The sequence below is a fragment of the Chanos chanos genome, chromosome 9 (genome assembly GCF_902362185.1).
Source record: "Chanos chanos chromosome 9, fChaCha1.1, whole genome shotgun sequence".
In the NCBI taxonomy this organism is placed as follows: Eukaryota; Metazoa; Chordata; class Actinopteri; order Gonorynchiformes; family Chanidae; genus Chanos; species Chanos chanos.
In genome coordinates this window covers 15,322,050-15,342,770 of record NC_044503.1, presented here as the reverse complement: position 1 = coordinate 15,342,770, position 20,721 = coordinate 15,322,050, and the positions used below count along the sequence as shown (strand labels likewise).

Sequence of the window (20,721 nt, the reverse complement as noted above, 5' to 3'; positions counted from 1 at the left end):
GGTTAATCAAGAAAAGTGCCATTATGGATCTTCTAAGGCAAATTAGCCAACGACACTATTGAACCCCTTACCCAATCCGGATCTAAGGCTTTATGTCAGATAATCTACATCGCTCACTTTTGGTGAAGAGAGCCGCAATAAAAAGGGGGTTCGTTGCCAGATCCTCCTCACTGCTTAGAGTCTACAGGGAGTCTGCTGAACTCCTGATACGACAGCTGGGACTTGCATCCTTACGTGTTTGTCTTTTTTGTTTTGTTGTTTTGCTGGGTTAACACATTGTATGAGTGCGTATGTTTTTATGAGTCCAAATAAGGAAATGGAAAAGGGCAAGTCGACCTTGGGCGCAGCAGAGGGCTCGGTGAACGATGACATCATGCCGCGGACAGGCTACACCACTCTAGCAGTGATCATTGGCATCTTCTCCATAGCTGGAGTCATCCTGAATGTGACAGTGATAGTGGTGACCTTTCGACACAGGCAGCTGCGTCAGCCTCTGAATTATGCCCTCGTTAACCTGGCTGTTGCCGATTTGGGCTGCGCAGCATTTGGAGGGCTACCAACCACTGTCACAAATGCAATGGGTTACTTCAGTTTGGGGAGAGTTGGTTGTGTTCTGGAGGGTTTCGCTGTGGCTTTCTTTGGTGAGTCAGTGGTTCAAGCTAAACTTAGCTGAGGTATGACTGAAAGAACATTTACGTTTACCTTTATTCATTTAGCAGATACTTTTATCCAAAGCAACTTCCATGACAGGCAGAAACAAACCAAACAGTCAGAAACAAACCAGTAAAAGCAGGATTGATGTTAAACTTTATTCTAGAATGTTCTTCTTCAACCTTCCTCCAGTCTGTTCTGACACAACTGAGGCCAGTGCTTGGATGCTTCTAAAGAACTGTAAAAATGAGAATGAACTATGTCAGGTTAGGTTTGGAGCAACATAGTGAGAGAAGATTTTTCAAGAGACAGTTTACCACTGCTAAACAGGCAAATGCTCTGTCAAACATACAAAGATCTTTGTATGTCTTCAAATTTGTATTGTTCTTTGTAGTTAGCTTAATAGCAGGAGTCTATGGTGTCTCAATATTTGGCATTATATCATGACATGGAAGACAGAAGTTATTTAAGACAGTACCATAATGTATAATTATAATAGTATCCGGTAATCCTTGAAGTCTTTGGCATCAGAATAACTGTTCCAGATTCTAACATGAGCAGAAATTAGCGAGAGGTACTCAGTAAGCTGAGTGAACTGATCTTATTAAAGGAGTCTTTCATGAGGTGTGTGTTTTATATTTTGCATTGTAATAGGACAAACTTAACATTCATGTGCAGTGTATTTATGAGGTGAATAGTGATGTGAGATGTTGCAACAGTACTTCGTTGACTGAATGACTAACGTAATACTCTGATTTGACAGGAATTGCGGGGTTGTGCTCGGTAGCAGTCATCGCGGTCGACCGTTACATTGTGGTGTGCAGGCCAATGGGCACGGTCATGTTCCAGACGAGACATGCGGTGCTGGGCGTGGTCCTCTCATGGGTGTGGTCATTTGTGTGGAACACGCCCCCACTGTTTGGGTGGGGCAGCTTTGAGTTGGAGGGAGTGAGGACATCCTGCGCTCCTGACTGGTACAGCAGAGATGCTGGAAACGTCTCATACATCGTCTGCTACTTTCTCCTCTGCTTCGCTTTGCCTTTCTCAGTCATCGTGGTCTCCTACACACGTCTCCTGCTGACCTTACGCCAGGTGGGACTAACAGAGTTAATCAACCAATAAGATATGATATATAACATGACTGACAGATGGGGAGGCAGATAATCCCCTACCTCACACCTGTTATGAAGTAAACATGTAACAGAAAAGGGGAGGAGTAACCCAAATTCATTTAATTGACCACATTTGTAAGAAATATGAAACAGATGATGTAACAAATGAGAGACAGAATAATTTAAAGAATCAGGAGTAAGAATGGACAAAGCAACACCACACAGTTAATTAACAAGGAGCATTTGCGAAACATTCTGTAGGTTCTTGTGAAACGAGTGCTAAATGTTGTTACAAAAGTGTCTCCTTACAACAAGGAAAATGGAAATATTGGTGATCCAAATGCTTTGTGACTGTTCTGGATAGAATGCAGTCTCAGGAAAACATTCATTTGTAATTCTCTTCGCACATTCTGAGATCACCTAAAATTGTTAGTTCTCACACCAAGGCACCCTGCTCGTGCAAAGAAACAAAAAATATGGTTGTTATGGTTTTCATTACAGGTATTACAGTATAGTTAATTCACAAATATCACTGTATATTAAACGCTGTACTGTCCTGACAGGTGGTCAAACTCCAGATGTCTGAGAGTTGGAGTACAGCCAAGGCAGAGACGCAGGTGGCCCGGATGGTGGTCGTCATGGTGATGGCCTTCCTGCTCACCTGGTTGCCTTATGCGGCGTTTGCCCTATCTGTGATTCTGGACCCACATCTTCACATTGACCCTCTGATCGCAACCGTGCCCATGTATCTGGCAAAGAGCAGCACAGTCTTCAACCCCATCATCTATATATTTATGAACAGACAGGTGAGTTGAAAGTAATACTGTAAAAAAAAAAAGTTCTACACTAGAGGGACCGTCTAATGGACTGTTGAGCGGTTCTGTGCTATACAGTGTCTTCAAGACAAATAACAATGAAAAATAATATTAGATGCCGAAAATGTGGTATTGTTTATCATGGAGACTGATTTCTGATGCATTGCAACATTGTTAGTCATGGTAAACCCTTTGGGTATTCCACTGATAAGTTTTTTATTGGGTTTTAAATTAGGTCTTTAATGTTGCATGAAGACATACTCATCATAACAAGTGATTACATTCTTCACTGAGGAGTTAGACTGATATGGACCCTCATCTCGAAAAACAAATCATTTCTAAATTATGACTGCCACATTTACCTTCACCATTGTCAAAATCGAGACGAAATGACGTGACGTCAACAAATTGACCCCTAAAAAGAAGGAAATGGCAGTCAGTCAGTTTGGGAAAGTAAGTTGATGGGAAGCATGTTGATTTTCTCTCTCTCTCTCTCTCTCTCTCTCTCTCTCTCTTTCTCTCTCTCTCTCTCTCTCTCTCTCTCAGTTCAGAGACTGTGCTGTGCCCATCCTGCTGTGTGGGAGAAATCCATGGGCGTCTGAGTCAGAAGAATCAGAGGACGAGACCATAGTCTCTTCAGTTGGCAAGACTAATAAGATATTTCCATCATGAACTCCCCAATACACACACACACGTGCGCGTACACACACACACACACACACACAAACATAAAGATGCATACCACAGAGGACATCAGCCAAACTAATGAGCCTTCATTTAGCACAGGACTTATCAATGCCTTTCTTATGCACAACTTCAAGGTTGTTCCTTGCCACTGTTAATTAACTTTATTAATGATTGTGCTTAATGTTTCAGTCCCTTAGTGTCTCTTCTGCAATGATTCGTATTAAGTCCTTACAAGAGAAAAGCTATTTCTTTGTTCAGTGTTGAATATAATCAGTCGTTAGAATGAAGCATGATTGTGTTTCTCTGTTGTGTGCCCCTTTTGAAGAATAATATATATATATATATATATATATATATATACACACCTCTTTAATGTAACTGTATTTTGTATTGCCATTAAATATTTAAGTTAATACACTACCCAAAGCTCCTTCTCCTAATAAACACATTGCTAACGGTCTTAGTTCAAATCTGTCTCACCATATGTGACGATGAGTAACAGCCTGCAAATCTCAGAGATTAAAGGAGCACTCTCTCTAAAGGGAAAGGGTTACAGAAGTCTTCTGGTTTTATATTTATGCCTCTCTGTAACATGAGAAAGTTTAACTCTTTTTGAAATGAGATTTCCCTGCACAATGTAGTTTTATCAATGCGCCCCTGAATAGGTGTGATTTTTTAAATCAAAAGTCAAATCATTCTTGTACCTTGTCAAAGCCAAAATAGATCTGGTTTGAATGGCAACAAAACCATGTATTTGTGTGTCTATATCTCAAAGTATGCGGCTTTAAATGAAGTTGCTTTACGAGAAACCAAACCATTCGGAGTGACACCCCTCTACCCAGAAGCAAGGGAACAATAGAGGAATCAAATCTGTCCGTCGCAGAGACTAAACGACCCAGGGGCTTCAGCAGCTTAGCGTCCAAACCATCACACTGGGCCACGCTTTCAGCCAATTAAATCATATGCAAAGCGCAGATGAAAGGAACAGAGAATCTGTGGATTGCCCCCTCCCTGCACCCCCCCCCCCCTCGCTTTCTCTTCTTGTGCATCAGGACTCATGCAAATGGCTGTGCATCTCACAGGGAGGATTCAGAAATGGAAAAAAACCTTTGTTTAGAAGGCTAAAGCTAAATCCTGCTGTTTACTTCTTTGCTTGCTATACGAATACTTTCCTCATAACACCATTGTAGATGTGTGGGACTCTCAGGGCAGATAAGTTAAGATGTGGGCAGAAGGTATAATGGTTCATGAAGCTCTATCTACTCTTTTGTGAAATGAGCAGCTTGCGTGCCTCCATAGCACAAAGTGTATTTACTGTTTTTATTGTGTCTAGTTCTTCAGACACTTAAAAATGTGTGTGGTAAACTGTAAAACGAGCAGATTTTAAAAAAAAAATTGTTTTTGTAGGGTGCGCTTACTCAATCTACACAAAGTCAAAGCTAAGGAATAAAAATATGCAAACAGTGTCCACTAAGCCCATCTCAGAACATATATGTGATTATCTTGTTTTCTTGTAAGACCATATGCACAAATAATACCACTCATTTGAAGCATATCCTTAGGATTCAATTACTGACAGGATTTATTTACTGATATCTGAATATTGACTGACGTGTAAAAGCTCCCCTGCACCACATCCATGGTCATCTATGGATATTAAAAAAAAAGAAAAAAAATCAGGCTTGCAAAAGAGAAGTGCTTATGTTTTGTTTCCATTTTCATTTGTTTATTTGTATGTTTATTTAGTTCATCGAATAAATAAATATAGGCTACAAACAAAATGTGTGCCGTCCGACGCTTTACGCAAAAACGTCATCACGTAAACCCGGATGCATTGCAAAACATCCGCATCAACAGAGAGGGCACCAAAATGGTGTACGTGTCTAATGGTGAGTGGCAATTTTAGACATATAAATTTAAAGTAAAGCCATACTTTAAACCACGAATATTAATACATAAGTGTCTTAAAACTGTGTGACTATCGCGTTGTTTACCCAATAAAATAAGACAAAACCCCCTAGATGGCGACGCAAGATCAATTTTAGCAAGCCAATATAGGCTGGCGCCCCTTATCATAGCTAACTAGTTTTTAAGGTTTGAAGCCGTGTAAGGCTGCTGTAGCTAGTGGCACAGGCCGGTAAACACCATTTGTTACATTTGGTGTCAGGTAAGAAAGAGGTGTATTAGCTTATCTACATACTGGCATATTATACATGAACAGTATGTGACAAGTCAGCTGCGACTGGTAGCTAGCTAAATTAGCTTGCTGCGTAGCTATCTGTTTGCTTACGCCAGTTGACGTATTTGACAGAACCTCGTGCACGCCTGATTGTCAGTTTTGCAATCTAATATAGCTTCATGATAAATCGTACTCTTGTGTAAGAATTTCACATTGGAACTTGTGTTTGTTATAATGAGTCACTCGCTTATATCAATATTGATAATATTCTCTATTCTGAATGCTAACCTGACAGCAAATCAAGCTTGCTAGCAGTTCCCTCTTGTGACAGTTGACTGTCGGTCTAGAGATTTGCATTTGTGGTCAAGCAACCCATTACGAAGTGAGCCGCAATGCTAAACGAGCTTTATAACGAAACTGCATTTTATCTTTTAACTCAGGTCAGGTTCTGGACAGCAGAACCCAGTCACCATGGAGATTATCTTTCCTTAGCGACCTCTTCTGGGGCGTTGTGGAATTTGTCGGTTTGTTGTAAGTTCAGATTGTGCTTTGTGTTCACAATTCCAGTGTTTTTATAGACTTGGCTTATGCTGTGAACTTATATGTCTGAATCCTCATTATTAAATTTAAATAAATATTTCCCCCCAGTTTTCAGACGCTTGTTCAGCCAGACCTCTCCAGAAATGGCAACTCCAACTCATCGTCACGCTTCAGTGATGGCAGAGGGTAAGTCTCAAGAGTGAGAAACGAGAAACTAAACTGAAAACACCAAGTCGGGAAGCTTTGCTACGCAGCCGGTTGTTTCACATAGTCAGTTGTTATGTTAACAGTGCTGCTTGTACAGAGATACTTTTGACTGGAATTCTACTCAGGTTGAGATCAAATTACAGTGTAACTATCAGTCCCCTTGTGCTATGTAGACAGTAATATGTAAAGCAGTATCAGTCATGTGTTGAGCCTGACGGTGTTCTTTCATGGTTTTCTGCAGGCCTCCTGGTCTCCCCGGTGGAAGAAGGCGAATAGGGAGGATAAACCACGGTGGAGGGCCCAGTGCTCCCCCCATGGGCGGAGGAGGATGAGGACGGTGAGGAAGAGTTGGGCGCTGTTTAAGACCTGCAGCTATAGGCCATGCTGTTTTGACACAGTGCAAGACAGCTGATTCTCTCCACTTCGTGGTTTTTTGGTCATAGTTACTAAGATTGTCATAGTTAGGCTGAACTCACATATTGTCATGTCGCAATATTTGAGAGACTTGAAACTTCACCCTTTAAGTTATGGATCTAGGATGGCAGCTCTGGTGTCTACATCTGCACTGTTCTGAATTGTCATTTGTCCAGTGTAACTCAAGAAGGGATAATCATCATACTGACTATTTTCAGACCATGTATTCTGCAGATAAACAGTTTTGCCTGTGGTTAATGCGCTCTTTTTTCTGTCTAATGCCATCTTTCATATTCCCACAGGTAAACGCCTGCTCTTTAGAGGCAGGCGTCCGAGAGGGTCAGACATGCTAAACCAAGGCGGCTTGTCTGTAGTGTAAGCTCTCCACCCTGGAGGAGCTTAACAACAACGCTGCCCCCCCACACACACGCACACACACACACACACACACACACCTGTCAGTCCCCTCTCATCCTATGGCTGCTTCTGCTCTGCAGACTCTTGACGCTGCTCTGGGAATTCCTGCACCTAGGGGCCAGAGCAGCTGAATTCAGCTGCCACTTTTAACTACATACACACACGCGCACACACACACGCACACACATTACTCTTTGATTTGTGTTCGTAGCATCTGTAAAATAAAGCTATGTATTGGTGAAATGTTGCTGGCATTTTTTTTTCCAATCTTTTGAGACTATGTGTAAATGTACTTAAATAAATGGATGGTTTCACTGCACTGTCTTACTTTTTATCTTGCTGGCCTTGTTGTCTTCCCTCTATAATTTTCATTATTTAGAGACTTTTCATACAGCATTTGTGGTTTGTGTTTGGATTTCTGCAAGGGCTTGCCCTCTAAAGACTTAGAACGATCTCTGGGATTCTGGAACAATCTCTGAAATTGTTACTACTTTACAAAAAAGTTTTCTATGTTTTATTGAATCAAAACACCTTTTTCAATTAGTAAATCTTCAGTATAAGAACTTAATTCAAAGATAGTAGAAAAGGAAGCATAAACCGTGCCAACCTTGACTCTGATCACAGACTAATCCTTAATCCTCATAAGTTCCTGCATATTTTGATGAAACACATGCCAGAGGGCCTTTCTCCTTTGATCACATATGTATTTGTGAATTAATTAATCTTTTAAAATTTAGTTCATCTAATTAGTTGCTGGATATGCTAGTGGCATGTATAATCCTAGTAGCAGATACAATCTTAGATGAAGAGCAGTGATTAATTTATTATTTGATTTTGTCTTCCAGCATACATGCAATTACATAATTTAACTGCATAGTTTCCTGTGATGAAATACGGTATTTTGTTTAGAATTAGGAGAACTTTTAGCGATACAGAAGCATAGTGGAACTAGAGAACAGCTTTTATGTTCTTCGTTTCTTCGTTTTGTGCCGTTTAATGTTTATAGTCGCCCATCCTCTTTAAACGCAGAGAAATACCATGGTTGGCCATCCTTTACAAATTCAGCGTGCTCAATGTTTTGAACGCGGCGGTTTGGATTTGAAGTGCATTGTATGTACATAAATGAAGGCTTAGTGTAACTAAAACTTTCAGCACGATGACACAGGCAGAAAGAGAACAAGAAAACGGGAAAGAGAAAGAGAAAGAAAGAGAGAAAGACAAAGAGAAAGAGCAACGCGGCGTGAAAAGACCAATCGTTCCTCCATTTATCCCAGAGCCTCTACAAGAAGTAAGTGAAGACACGAAAATGTCACCAAGTAGTTTAATTGCAGGGTTATGGGTTATCTTGCAGGCTAACGAACTTTCCCTTTTCGTATATATCTGAATAGTCTGCGGGTCAAAGTACGTACACAGTTAATGGTTTTTAATACAAAGCTCAGTTCATTGGTGTGTCAATTAGAAGCAGTGTGTTAGCATTGTGCACTTTATCCTAGCTGACAGGAACGGAGGGATTTGCTAAATCTTACAGTTTAAAGTTTAAGCATAACGGTTCTGTTATTTTCTTTTTAACCGTTGTTACTGGAGGTTACAATATCGTACATCTGTAAACCCTTTTGAAACTGACATTGTGACTGGAGCACTCAGTGCACGATAATAGAACTTCTAAACTTTGGTTGTGACGTGCAGATCAATTTCTGTAGTGTTTGCAGCAACCATAATTAAGATTAATCATTCATCCTCAGCAAATACAGAGCAACTTTATCGTGGTGATCCACCCTGGATCTAAAACACTCCGGATCGGTCGAGCCACGGACACGCTACCCGTGACGATTCCCCATGTTATTGCCCGCAGACACAAACAAACTGGTCAGCCCCGGTATGAAGATCCCTGGCTTTTGCGAGACGGACTGAATGTAAGTCTGCATTTTTCCTTTTCAGGAATTTTAACTGAGAAAGTGGTCAGTGGCGCAGGATGTCTAGTGCACGCTAATGATTTGTGGGAAGCATTTTCTGTCATGCAGACTAACAGCTACTCCAAGATTTTACCGTTACTTAGCTCTTACCCGCATGACTGATCTAACCAAATGCTTGATCAGTTGATGGACAGAATCAAATGTGTTAGTACTTGACTGGAGGACAAATGTGCAGTCTTGTGATACACCACAGTTGTATTGTGGATCTAAATGTATCTTTGACCACATGAACATTTATTTTAGAAGGTGAAATTTCTTGTCTTGACATCCGTTTCCCTCTCTCTCTTCTTTCTCTCGTTCTCCTCTTTCCTTTCCTTCAGAGACCTGAAAGTAATGAACAGAGACAAAATGGTCTTAAAATGGTGGACCAGGCAATCTGGTCAAAGAAAATGTCCAATGGCATGAGAAGGACACCAGTCTCTGCTGAACAGGTCAGTCTGTGCAATTTTTAAATATCGCTCATTGAAGCTCAGTCCATAATCAGGATACACTCTGACTGTGTGTGTTTGTGTGTCTACGTGTGTGTAGGCCCGGTCATATAACAGACAGATCCGCCCAGCAGTCCTGGACCCAAACTCCAGAGTAAAATGGACCAATACAGCCCACCAGCCAGAGTATCTTGTGGGAGACGAGGTAAGAACAAAATACTGCCACAGACAGGGGAAGAAGTTCAGCATTAATTATACCTGCAGTTCCAAAGGCTGCTGTAAGAGCAGCAAAAGAGTTGCTTAGCACTGACAAGAAATGCTGTTATCAAGTTATCAAGCACACAAGGGAAGTCTGAGGATAAACAGCCCCTCTCTCTCTCTCTCTCTCTCTCTCTCTCTCTCTCTCTCTCTCTCTCTCTCTGTGACAGGCTCTGTACGTTAACCCAGCAGACTGTTATGATATCCATTGGCCCGTCTGCAGGGGTCAACTGAATATCCACAATAAGGCAGGGGGCTCTCTGACTGCTGTGCTGGCCGACCTGGAAGCCATTTGGTCTCACGCCATCCAGAAACATCTGGAAATTCCTCTCAAAGACCTCAAGGTATGGCTGCATGATGCTAGAGAGGTAAAACCCACTTGTAAAGTAAACTTCAGTGAGTTTCTTGATGTGTCCACTGTATCTGTGAACATGAATTTGATCAGCACCCATTTGTTAGCACTGTGTAGTGTTACAAGGTATTTGTCGTTGATTATGTGTATGCCTCTGGTTGACAATTTTGTTTTACATTTATTCATTTAGTAAACGCTCTTATCCAAAAAAAACCCCCCCAAAAAACCAACAGTAACCAAAGTTGTTAAGACAGACCCACTCTTTTTGTGTCACTTCTCACTCCTGATTTACATAATCATTTACATTTATTCATTTAACAGACATTTTTATCCAGTGCGACTTCAGAGACAGGCAGAATGCAAACTAAGTATACATCCATTATGAGCTGTCTGTTACTGAAGTACTACTGATAAGTTCAGGATTAGACCAGATACAAATGTAAGAATGTTGAAGGAAAATAAGAGACTGGATTACAAGTGGGTGAACAGCCCCCCTAATGTAAACTATCAAATGCCTCCAACAGCAAGTATCACAAATAAGTGCTTGGTTGTACCAGTCAAAGAGGGAAGGAAATCCACGTCATAAAAGTCAGTGCACACAGGACAGTGTACATATCTTTTGATTAGCAATCAGTTATGGTGGGACCGAGTGTTGTATTTTGCTACAAGCATCAGATTAATTTGAATATCTTTTGATTGTTCGGCAGTACTACAGATGTATCTTGTTGATCCCAGACATCTATAACAGACAGCATGTGAAGGAACTCATCAGTTTGCTTCTGAGCAGCATGGGCTTCTCGGGTAAAGCTCTTCAGATAATGATAATATAATATACTACTCCAGACACACACACGCACACTCAGAACAAACACACCAAACTACCAGTAAATTGACAGGCTTAATCCTAAAAGTCTGTGTGTGTGTGTGTGTGTGTGTGTGTGACCTGTAGCCGTTGTAGTGCACCAGGAGTCAGTGTGTGCTACGTTTGGCAGTGGACTGAGCAGTGCGTGTGTGGTGGATGTCGGGGATCAGAAGACCAGCGTGTGCTGTGTAGAAGATGGCGTGTCCCATCGCAACTCCAGGTACTGCTATTCCCCAAACCAGCTCCACACAGAAAAACCTAAACACATCAGTGTTTTGATGCTTTAGCTTACATACAATCTTAGCTCCCAAAGACCACTTACAAATTACAGGGGCGGTTCTGTCGGCTAAGCGCATTTCCTTTAACTACTTGCAGTGGTCTACAAGATTGTTCTGTATTCGGGGGTCTCCTCTTGATAAAATGTTTACTTGTGCTCCCATTTATCACGATGTCAGAATTATTGACGTATAAATAAAGTATTGATTTGTAATGATTATTATAGTGACTGTGGAACCCAAGCTTAGTGTAGTAGTTTCCCTGTTTGTACATATAGTCCCTGACGTTTGTTTGTGTGTTTGTTCTTGTGTTATTCTTACTGTTGCAGTAAGTACCATGTGTTTCTGTCACCCAAACAAATATGTGTCATGTCATCTATGTTTAAAACACCTGATTAAGTGTTACCTCTGAGTCATTACCCTGTCTGCTGTTGCCCTGTAGCTGTGTGTTGTGTTAGAGCTTTGCAGACACTCAAACCCCAGTTACTGAATGAGCAGAACCTGTGCATGGTTCTGGACCATATGCCAGTGTTTGTGTTCTTCTGTGAATTTGTATGTATGTACACTCTTTTAGGAACTGTGGTCACGTGTTGTCCGTGTGAAGTAAAGTCCTTTTTTCCTCCTGTTCTGGGCATGCTCAGTGCAGGCAAATAGAGCACACCTGATAATGTGTCCCAAGACACAAGAGAGTAGGCATCCCATGTGTAAGCTGTACTTTGGTTCCAGATGTGCATTTTGTGTGTGTGTATGTGTGTGTGTGTATGTGTGTATGTGAGAGTGAATATGTTCTTTATGTGTGGTTATCCCTCCCTCCACAGGCTGTGTTTGGCATACGGAGGTTCAGATGTGACGCGCTGTTTCTTCTGGCTCCTGCAGAGGGCAGGCTTTCCTTATAGAGAATGTCAGTTGGCCAACCGCATGGACTGCGTGTTGCTTCAGCATCTCAAAGAGACCTTCTGCCACCTGGACCAGGTGCTAAATTCACACAGACCAGTTAGAAAATTCATAAACAGCAGGGGGAATTTTTAAAATTTATCTGTATTTAATACAGTCGGATACATAGGTATTTGGACAGTGACACAATTTTTGTAATTTTGCCTCTGTACACTACCACAATGGATTTGAAATCAATCAAGCAATCAAAATGTGATTGAATTATAGACTTTCAGCTTTACTTCAAGGGATTTAACAAAAATATTGCATTACCGTTTAGGAATTACAGCCATTTTTATACATAGTCCCACCATTTTCAGAGGCTCAAAACTAATTGGACAATTGACTGACAAGCAGTGTCAGGGCTAGGTGTGACCTCATTATTTCATGACAAATTAAGCAGATAAAAGGTCTGGAGTTGATTCCAAATGTTGAATTTGCATTTGGTAGTTCATGGGAATTCTCAATATGCAGTCCAAAGAGGTGTCAGTGCAAGTGAAGGAGGCCATCATTAGGCTGAAAAAACAAAACAAACCTCTCAGACAGTGCTGAAACTTTTAGAGTGGCCAAATTAACAATTTGGTACATTCTTAAAAAGAAAGAGTGCACTGGCAAGCTCAGCAACACCAAAAGGCCTGAAAGACCACGGAAGACAACTAAAGTGGATGATCACAGAATTCTTTCCTTGGTGAGGAAAAACCCCTTCACAACATGTAGCCAAGTCAAGAACACTCTCAAGGAGGTAGGCGTATCATTGTCGAAGTCTACAATCAAGAGACACCTTCAGGAATGTAAATACAGAGGGTTTAAGGTACAAACCACTGGTAACACTCAAGAACAGAAAGGCCAGATTAGATTTGCCACAAAACATCTAAAAAAGCCTGGTCAGTCCTGGAACAAGAGTCTTTGGATAGATGAAACCAAGATTAACTTGTACCAGAATGATGGGAAGAGAAGAGTATGGAGAAGGAAAGGAACAGCTCATGATCCGAAGCACACCACATCATCTGGCATGTCTGGCTGCCAATGGAGCTGGGTCACTGGTGTTTAATGATGATGCGACTGCTGATAGAATTAACAGGATGAATTCTGAAGTGTATAGGACTATGTTATGTGCTCAGATTCAGCCAAATGCTGCAAAACTGATAGGACGGCACTTCATAGTACATATTCATAATGACCCAAAACACTGTGAAGGCAACACAACAGCTTTTCAAGGCAAAGAAAAGTAATATTCTTCAATGGTCAAGTCAGTCACGTGACCTCAACCCAACTGAACATGCTTTTCACTTACTGAGGACAGAACTGAAGGCAGAAAAACCCACAAACAAGCAACAACTGAAGGCAGCTGCAGTAAAGGCCAGGCAAAGCATCTCAAGGGAGGAAACTCAGCATTTGGTGATGTCCATGGATTCCAGACTTCAGGCAGTCATTGACTGCAAGGGGTTTTCATCAAAGTATTAAAAATAATCCTCATATTTAGAATCATGTTAGTTTGTCCAATTAGTTTTGAGCCTCTGAAAATGGAGGGACTATGTATAAAAATGGCTGTAATTCCTCAACGATTAATGCAATATTTTTGTTAAACCCCTTGAATTAAAGCTGGAAGTCTACACTTCAATCACATCCTGATTGCTTCGTTTCAGATCCATTGTGGTGGTGTACAAAATTACAAAAATTGTGTCACTGTCCAATTACCTATGGATCTGACTGTATATACAACAAGGCAATGTAGAGATAAGCTCAGTGAACATCAATAATGATCAGTTTCTTTCTCTCCAAAGGACATTTGTGGACTACAAGATCATGAGTTTCGCACACGTTTCCCAGAGTCCCCTGCTCTCCTCTACCAGCTGCGATTAGGAGATGAAAAACTTCAGGTCAAGATGACTAATTCCCATCTCCTTCATCCAAAGATAGTCATCGGTTAACACTGAACACGCAATTGCGTGTACGCGCGTCTGCGCATCAACATTTAAATTTGCGTTTCAACGTCCCCTCCCCAGGCCCCCATGGCGCTGTTCTACCCTGCCACGTTTGGCATCCTGGGCCAGAAGCTGATTTCACTGCAGCATCGTTGTCAGGGAGACCCAGAGGATCCTCACGACGAACATTATCTGCTGACCACGCAGAGCAAACAGGACCAGGTCAGGCTTTTCTCTTCCTCCCTCTCTCTTTTTTATTTATTTATTTTTTTTATAAACCATGGCTGCAGTGACCATAAGGAGTTGTTTGTCTTGTGTAGGAAAGCTAGCTAAAATGTGGTGTAGAGAACTTGCTGTATATCCCAAATACGCCAATAAAAATGGATAAGAAATCAACTAGAGAATAGAATATCTTTATTGTCATTTCACAAGAACAACGAGATTAAGTCTGTCCAGAGTGAGAATTATAACACATTTAAAAATGTAATGCAGTATAGAGAGTTTCTCCACAATCCAAACATAAGAAGACAAGTGCCATCTAGGAAGACAGTAAAGGAGAAGAAAAAACAGTGTTGGTAGCAAATTAAAGAGAGACAGACTTCAAATCAAAATAAGAGTGATAAAGAAAGAATAAGAGCAAAAGAAAAAAAATCAGAATAAAGACAGGAGAAAGAGTCTTTAAGAAAAGAAATCAATGGTTGTATAGCTGTTCAGGGATCCTCCTCTTCATATGCCCCTTTTGGTGGTACCAACTCGACTCAACTCGCCTTTTTTCCTTTTTCATTAGGCAAATCTAGCATCTAGTACCTGGTACTCTTTTGATATCACATTGATTAGAGTGAGCTGAGGCGATACCAAAAGGTGTCGTGAGAACAGTGCAGGCTTCTGATGGGTCAGAGAGTTCTAAGAGTTTCTGGTTCGTGTTTGTGTTTATTTCAGTCGCTAGCAAATCTGGCCTTTTACCTAACGTTAACTCTAGGTTAGTATAAGTTATGGTAACAAAGGACGCTCTCACCTGCATTTTGGAACGGTGGTTAAGCTATAGCGTTTTTACTCTGCCTAAATGAAGCAATGATACATATATCTGCAACTCGCATGTCTATAGTTACAGTCGGTGCATTGGAAATGATTAAACCAGTGGAGGCACGTAAATAAACATGAGCTGAACAAGTATCTAACATGGCTTAGTAGCCAAACAAAGTTATCTACCTTCTCTTTCATAGGTGTAGTGTGAAATCCCAACGTCACCAGCTACATCGAGGGGGTACTAACTGCAGTAGAAAATGAACGAGATACCAGATACCAAAAATCAAGTAGCGGCGAGTAGAGTCGAGCCGGTACCATGCAGTGGAAAAGCGGCAATAGCTGACATCTAGTCCTCACACTCACGAGGTTTCTCAGGTGCTGTAAAGGAAATTTGGAGTCTCCTTATGGAGACTGGCTAAGTCTCAGAGACAACAAACGTCAGATGTGATGAATCATTTTCCTTTATTCCAACAGCATTATCAAAGGAGAGTGAGCTCTTGTCAATTGTGAGCACAGTCTCCCTGAACAGAGAGAAGTACAAAGTATTCATACATGACGCAAACAGCTTTAGAGGTGTCGTGATGTGGGAGTGGGGAAAGTCTGTCTTGCTTTTGAACTCTAACAAAACATGTTCTTGGAGGACAACTGCTCCCTCACAACTTTCCTTTGTCTGACATATGATTTTATTTTGAATTCAGACAGTATTTTAGACTGTGACAGATGGTCCCAGCCCAACATCCCTTTAACATTTCTAATTTAAGACACTTTCGCCAAAGGTTACAGACAGTTCAAGCAGTGACCGAATCTCCTGATTATATAGAGGTTACAGCAGATCTGTTATACTTCTTCTTTTGGGCTTGCATGCACATTCCTGCATGTACTCAACCCTGGCATTCTCGCATAATTTCCTCTTTGTTATTTTTCACGGTTCAACCTAAAATGACACTTAATATTGCTGCTTAAGACTTGATTAGGCAGAATATATGTTCAGGTAGTGTTAATGCTTAAATATTTTCCATGGTGTCAGCACATCTCGGTAAATATAAACTATGCTGAAGCAGACTGATAAGGACAGGAAGAGTGCAAAGTCTCTAGGCAACCACAGCTATAGAGCACAGCATGGTCTTCTTCAAGGATTAAGAGTCTGTATCACTGACCCCAGGGCCTTTTGGAACGCACTTTTCTTGAAAGGAAATTAGAGCAAAGATCACACAGCATACAAGCATTCTGAAATGTAAAAATTAAACCACATGTATCTAAAATATACTTCAGATGGTTAGAAGAACTATTAGTAGGATACGGGATAAATCGTCACATTTTATGGATGAATAAAAAAAAACAAGTAAATACATACGAGACAAAACCAAACCTGATGGATAGTTTTTGTTAAGCAAAGACTCCATATAAGGATAGAAACAGGTGTAGAGCTGAAGTCAACTATTTCTCAAGCTTCAGGCAAGAAGCTATATTCTGGAACAGCCAGATGTGGGTTTTTGGTTTTTTTTGAGTGGGCGTAATAACCACACATCTGACTTGAGCATGAATGCTACAAGGTAACTGGGAATCTACTGCTTTGTGTCTGCACTTGTGTGATCTACAGAATGTGTCAGGAAGGGGAAGATGGGGGAGGAGGATGTTGAGTTGTTGAGGTTGTGATTCAGTCTCTCTTTTGCCTCAATCTCTCTCTCTCTCTAACCTCCTCTTATACTTGACATGTCACGGTGAAATCCTCCTTTATGGGGAAACCCTTACTTCCACATCCACAAACTAACCCACCTGCCTGGACGTCACCCCTACCTCACTAGCTCAAATGTCCCAATTTATTACTTATCTCTCTATGATGTACAGGTGCTCCCCGACTTCGACGTACGATTTTTCGACTTCACAATGGTGCGAAAGCGATACATATACAGTAGAAACCGTACTTCAAATTTTGAAATTCCTGGGCTAGCAATACGTGGTAGGATACTTTCTCTTGATGCTGGGCAGCGTTAGCGAGCCGTGGCGGGGGGTTCTGTATAAGCAAGTTCAGTTATTATGGTATTTAATTAGTTTTGTCATTGTTTCATTTTTTTTTCCTCGTATTGCTTTGCAGTTCAACTAAACACAAAGAACGTTTTTGTTAAGAACTGAAACACTCTCTAAATGTCAGAACAGATACTAAGTAAGGCTTGCATCTCCTTGTCAGTCCATCTTTCCACTCCTTTTGGTGTGTTCTGATTTTCCATTCTGGTACAACTTGCTTCTGAAAAAGCTGCTATTTACTACCATATTCTCACTTGCTAAATGTGGGTGTTGCAAACTAGAGGTTGGTCTCCTTGGACATTCTGTGAAAATTAGCAATGTTCAATACTCAAGAGTTCCTGAACCACCAGAGCACTATGGAACTATGGTTCAGGAACCAAAATCAGCATGGGTTCCTCCAGTGGAGAAGGGGCTATAGTTTCTGACTTCCTGCAAAAGTTCCTGTGGTGGAAAAGCCCCTACTGTCTCAGCACGTGGTTTTCAAATTTCTGTTTTCTCTCCTCTCTTTCTCTCTATCTCTGTCTGTGTCAGTCCTCCAAGGCCACAGCAGAACGGAAAGCTCTGCCTAAAACCCCCGGCTTTGAAGGCGAGTCTAGTAGCCAGGGAGGTGGTGAGCAGTCTGAGCGAGGAAGCCATGGCCAGGAAGCAGATCTGGGGCACTCTCAAGGGGAGTGTCTGTTGGGCGGGGCTGAGGCAGAGGATCCGCCCTCTGCTCTTCTTTCCCGAAAAACCACGATGACACAGTTTGAAGGCAAAGCACTGGGTCTTGACAAAGCCATCTTACACAGCATTGACTGTTGTGGTAATCTCCCACTTTTTACACTTCTTTTTATTCATTATTTACAGCTTGTTTTTCATGCAATTTCTTCATTTTTTTTTTTTTAATTATTATTATTTTTGTGTTGTCAGTAACTAGCTAAAACGTCATAGATATTTTCATTGTATTGATACAAAAATATGCACACCTTCAGACACAGTTCTCCTGAACCCCAAAAACCATGTTCTGGTCAACTCCCCCTAGCAGTATTACTTATGAAAATACTATGAGCCCTGACAGTGATGTATATTCTAAGGCCGCTTATACAAAATGAACAAACTTATGAAATATCAGGAGGCTTTCCATGGCTCCGTTTACAAATACCAGCCAGATTATAAATAGAGTGTGTGTGTTGTGTGTGTGTGTGTTTGGTAGCGTCGGATGAGACCAAGCGTAAAATGTACAGCTCCATCCTGGTGGTAGGAGGAGGAATGATGTTCCACGGGGCGCAGGAGTTCCTTCAGCACCGTATCCTGAATAAGATGCCCCCGTCTTTCCGCAGAGTGGTAGAGAATGTGGAGGTCATCACCCGACCCAAGGTAATGCACAAAGCGTTGTTTCAGACATTACAGTGCATACGTTAAACAGAAGACATCAGTAATAATATTTCATATTCATATTATTTCAATTTGAAAAATATGCCTTGAATTTAGAATAAAAAGATCAAAACAAAAACCACTCTTTGAACTTTCAAGATGCTACTTGAAACTGCCTTTTAATCTGAACACTATTGAACCTTTGGGCACAAAGGATCAATTGTTCCCAGTAAGTTCTGGAACTTTCTCAGAAGATGCAGTTACTAAAAAATTAGGTAAAATGTGACTATCCCCTCTCCCTTCAGGACATGGATCCGCGGCTGATTGCTTGGAAAGGTGGTGCTGTTTTGGCCTGTTTGGACACAACACAAGAGCTGTGGATCCACAAAAGAGAGTGGCAGCGTTTTGGGGTTCGAATGCTACGTGAGAGGGCGGCGTTCGTCTGGTGACCCCAAGACAGCCAGAGAGAGACAGATGACTTGTTTGTTTGTTTGTTTGTGTGTGTATGTTTGTGAGGAATGAGTTTGAAAAAGCACAACTATGTGTATCCATGTGTTGGTATGTCTGTATAGCTACATATGTCGTCTTCAAGTCAATTGCAAAAGATGTTAGTCTTTATCGATGTTTTTGGGGGTAAGAAATGAATAGGAAAATAATAAAACCCAAATGAGTTGATAAACAAGTGCAACAGTTCTTTTAAAAAGATTAGCTGGTATCCAGGAAGACCACATAGATTGTGGTCTTCACTGAAGCAAGATTGCAGTGTAACAGCAAAAAGATGAGACAAAAGATATGTTTCCACCTAGACTGAGAAAAACAGTTTTCTCTAGCTCTGCCGTCTACCTGCATTTTGACTTCCTGTAAGATAGATGTCAAGCATCTGACTAAACTGGGTGCAACCAAAGAATGACAAGGCATTCCAGTGCTGAAGAAAAACATTTAAAACAATTAGCTTTTTGCGAAAAAATAAGTTATGAGTGGCAATGGGTGGATCAGCATTGGGAAACAGAATGACAGCTTTTCTTGGTTCTTCAGACTGAGCAAGTGCACTTATAAACAGAAACTTCTGATCTCTGTCGTGAGACCTCAGCGTGTAGCTCGTGTGATCTGAACCACAGCCTCAGAAAAATCTTTGTCGTATGTTTACCAGCATTAGAGCTGGCTGAAAGTACTGGGTTTGGATGGCATGGAGACGGCAACCGTCCCCGTCCCCCACCTTTCCAACTGCTGCACAGCTTCACTAAGCCTAAGACTGGCCTCGTCTTTATAGGGCGGCTCCGACTGCCACCAAGATCTCGACCACAGGCGCGGTCCTGAAAACCGCTCCTTGGGCTTAGCGGTCAGGTTACGGAGGAGCTTTTCCAGGTCCTTGAGTAGAGTAAAGCGTCTGCAACACTTCAGCTCCACAGGAACGCAGCTTCCATCTACAGGCTGGCCCAAATGGACGACCCAGAACTTGCCTTGGGCACGGGCATCCTTGGCTTGACTGCTGACCATGTTGAGAGCCAATGAGTAGAGCTCATACGCTGAGGCTGGCACCGTGTAGTCACAGGGGTTGGTGTTTTGCCCAGGGTTTAGTATAAGAACATCTGTGGAGGGTATCAGACCACATAATTAGATATCCCTTCCCCATTTCTTTTCAAATGGTCAGTCAAGCAGCACAGACAGCCATTTACCTTCAGTCTCTAACAAGCTACAGGCTAGTTTGCTAACCTAACATGTGGGAGTCAACCTGATAGAACTTAATCATTCTAGCGCAATGTTGATGTGGCTGACTCAGCTAATCAAGGGTTTGACCGGAGGACAGTTTGATTCTGCTGCAATCAGAGCTGTGCCAGAAGAAAAAAAAATGCTGGCAAAGGAGAGTTTGTAAAGTTTAACTAGAGTCACACTACAGTTTTACAACTTCTGCATTGTGACTGCCTCACCCTAGTGCTTTAAATAGCTTTATTAAACTTAATGACCGTGTTCAAGTGATTCCACTGCATTGGTTGTATGGATACTCAAAAGCCATACCAGTGTCCTTGCTGAGGCTAGACCACGTGTGTGAAGGCTTTGGGGGCAAGACAAAAAGGACAGTCTTAGCGTTGGTAGTATTTGTGTTTAGCCATCGGAGCGGACCCTGTTTGGCCAAGCTGCTGCCTTGCCATATGTCAATCGTCACACTGATGCCATCTCGACTCTGCAGGAAGTTGGCCAGAGCCGCCACGCCTTGCTGAAAGGGCGGGTCCACGGCAGGATACACAATCAACACCTCTACCACGCTGGAGTTAGCCACCGCCGTTTTTC

General features: G+C 41.6%; 3 protein-coding genes across 4 annotated transcripts; all 3 read left to right on the top strand.

Moving 5' to 3' along the window:
* The first annotated feature begins 313 nt into the window (after window positions 1-313).
* Window positions 314-3,250, top strand: parapinopsina (parapinopsin a). The gene is made up of 4 exons (XM_030783855.1): window positions 314-641; window positions 1,415-1,743; window positions 2,327-2,569; window positions 3,125-3,250. Exons 1-4 carry the CDS (start codon window positions 317-319, stop codon window positions 3,248-3,250), a joined length of 1,023 nt encoding a protein of 340 aa, XP_030639715.1. The 5' UTR covers window positions 314-316.
* A 1,858-nt stretch (window positions 3,251-5,108) lies between these two features.
* Window positions 5,109-6,532, top strand: selenok (selenoprotein K). Of its 2 annotated transcripts, none has more exons than XM_030784213.1 (4): window positions 5,109-5,154; window positions 5,885-5,975; window positions 6,093-6,170; window positions 6,433-6,532. In XM_030784213.1, exons 1-4 carry the CDS (start codon window positions 5,136-5,138, stop codon window positions 6,530-6,532), a joined length of 288 nt encoding a protein of 95 aa, XP_030640073.1. In that variant the 5' UTR covers window positions 5,109-5,135. The 2 variants fall into 2 exon arrangements, with proteins under 2 accessions (XP_030640073.1, XP_030640074.1); XM_030784214.1 differs by having other exon boundaries at window positions 6,433-6,523.
* Window positions 6,533-8,178: 1,646 nt separating this feature from the next.
* Window positions 8,179-19,003, top strand: actr8 (actin related protein 8). The gene is made up of 13 exons (XM_030784831.1): window positions 8,179-8,310; window positions 8,765-8,935; window positions 9,316-9,426; window positions 9,524-9,628; window positions 9,852-10,025; window positions 10,741-10,834; window positions 10,983-11,115; window positions 11,989-12,142; window positions 13,888-13,983; window positions 14,110-14,250; window positions 17,611-17,881; window positions 18,272-18,435; window positions 18,738-19,003. The coding sequence occupies exons 1-13, from the start codon at window positions 8,179-8,181 to the stop codon at window positions 18,879-18,881; spliced, it is 1,890 nt and encodes a 629-aa protein (XP_030640691.1). The 3' UTR covers window positions 18,882-19,003.
* The last annotated feature ends 1,718 nt before the right edge of the window (window positions 19,004-20,721 follow it).

Bases quoted from the DNA above. Each gene is read 5' to 3' on its own strand.
- selenok (XM_030784214.1), top strand. The intron at 5,976-6,092 runs GTAAGTTCAGAT...ATTTCCCCCCAG, and splicing joins GTGGAATTTGTCGGTTTGTT to TTTTCAGACGCTTGTTCAGC. The intron at 6,171-6,432 runs GTAAGTCTCAAG...GGTTTTCTGCAG, and splicing joins CGCTTCAGTGATGGCAGAGG to GCCTCCTGGTCTCCCCGGTG.
- actr8 (XM_030784831.1), top strand. From the start codon at position 8,179: ATGACACAGGCAGAAAGAGAACAAGAAAACGGGAAAGAGAAAGAGAAA. The intron at 9,427-9,523 runs GTCAGTCTGTGC...ACGTGTGTGTAG, and splicing joins CACCAGTCTCTGCTGAACAG to GCCCGGTCATATAACAGACA. The intron at 13,984-14,109 runs GTCAAGATGACT...TCCCCTCCCCAG, and splicing joins TAGGAGATGAAAAACTTCAG to GCCCCCATGGCGCTGTTCTA.
- parapinopsina (XM_030783855.1), top strand. From the start codon at position 317: ATGGAAAAGGGCAAGTCGACCTTGGGCGCAGCAGAGGGCTCGGTGAAC. The intron at 1,744-2,326 runs GTGGGACTAACA...CTGTCCTGACAG, and splicing joins TCCTGCTGACCTTACGCCAG to GTGGTCAAACTCCAGATGTC. The intron at 2,570-3,124 runs GTGAGTTGAAAG...TCTCTCTCTCAG, and splicing joins ATATATTTATGAACAGACAG to TTCAGAGACTGTGCTGTGCC.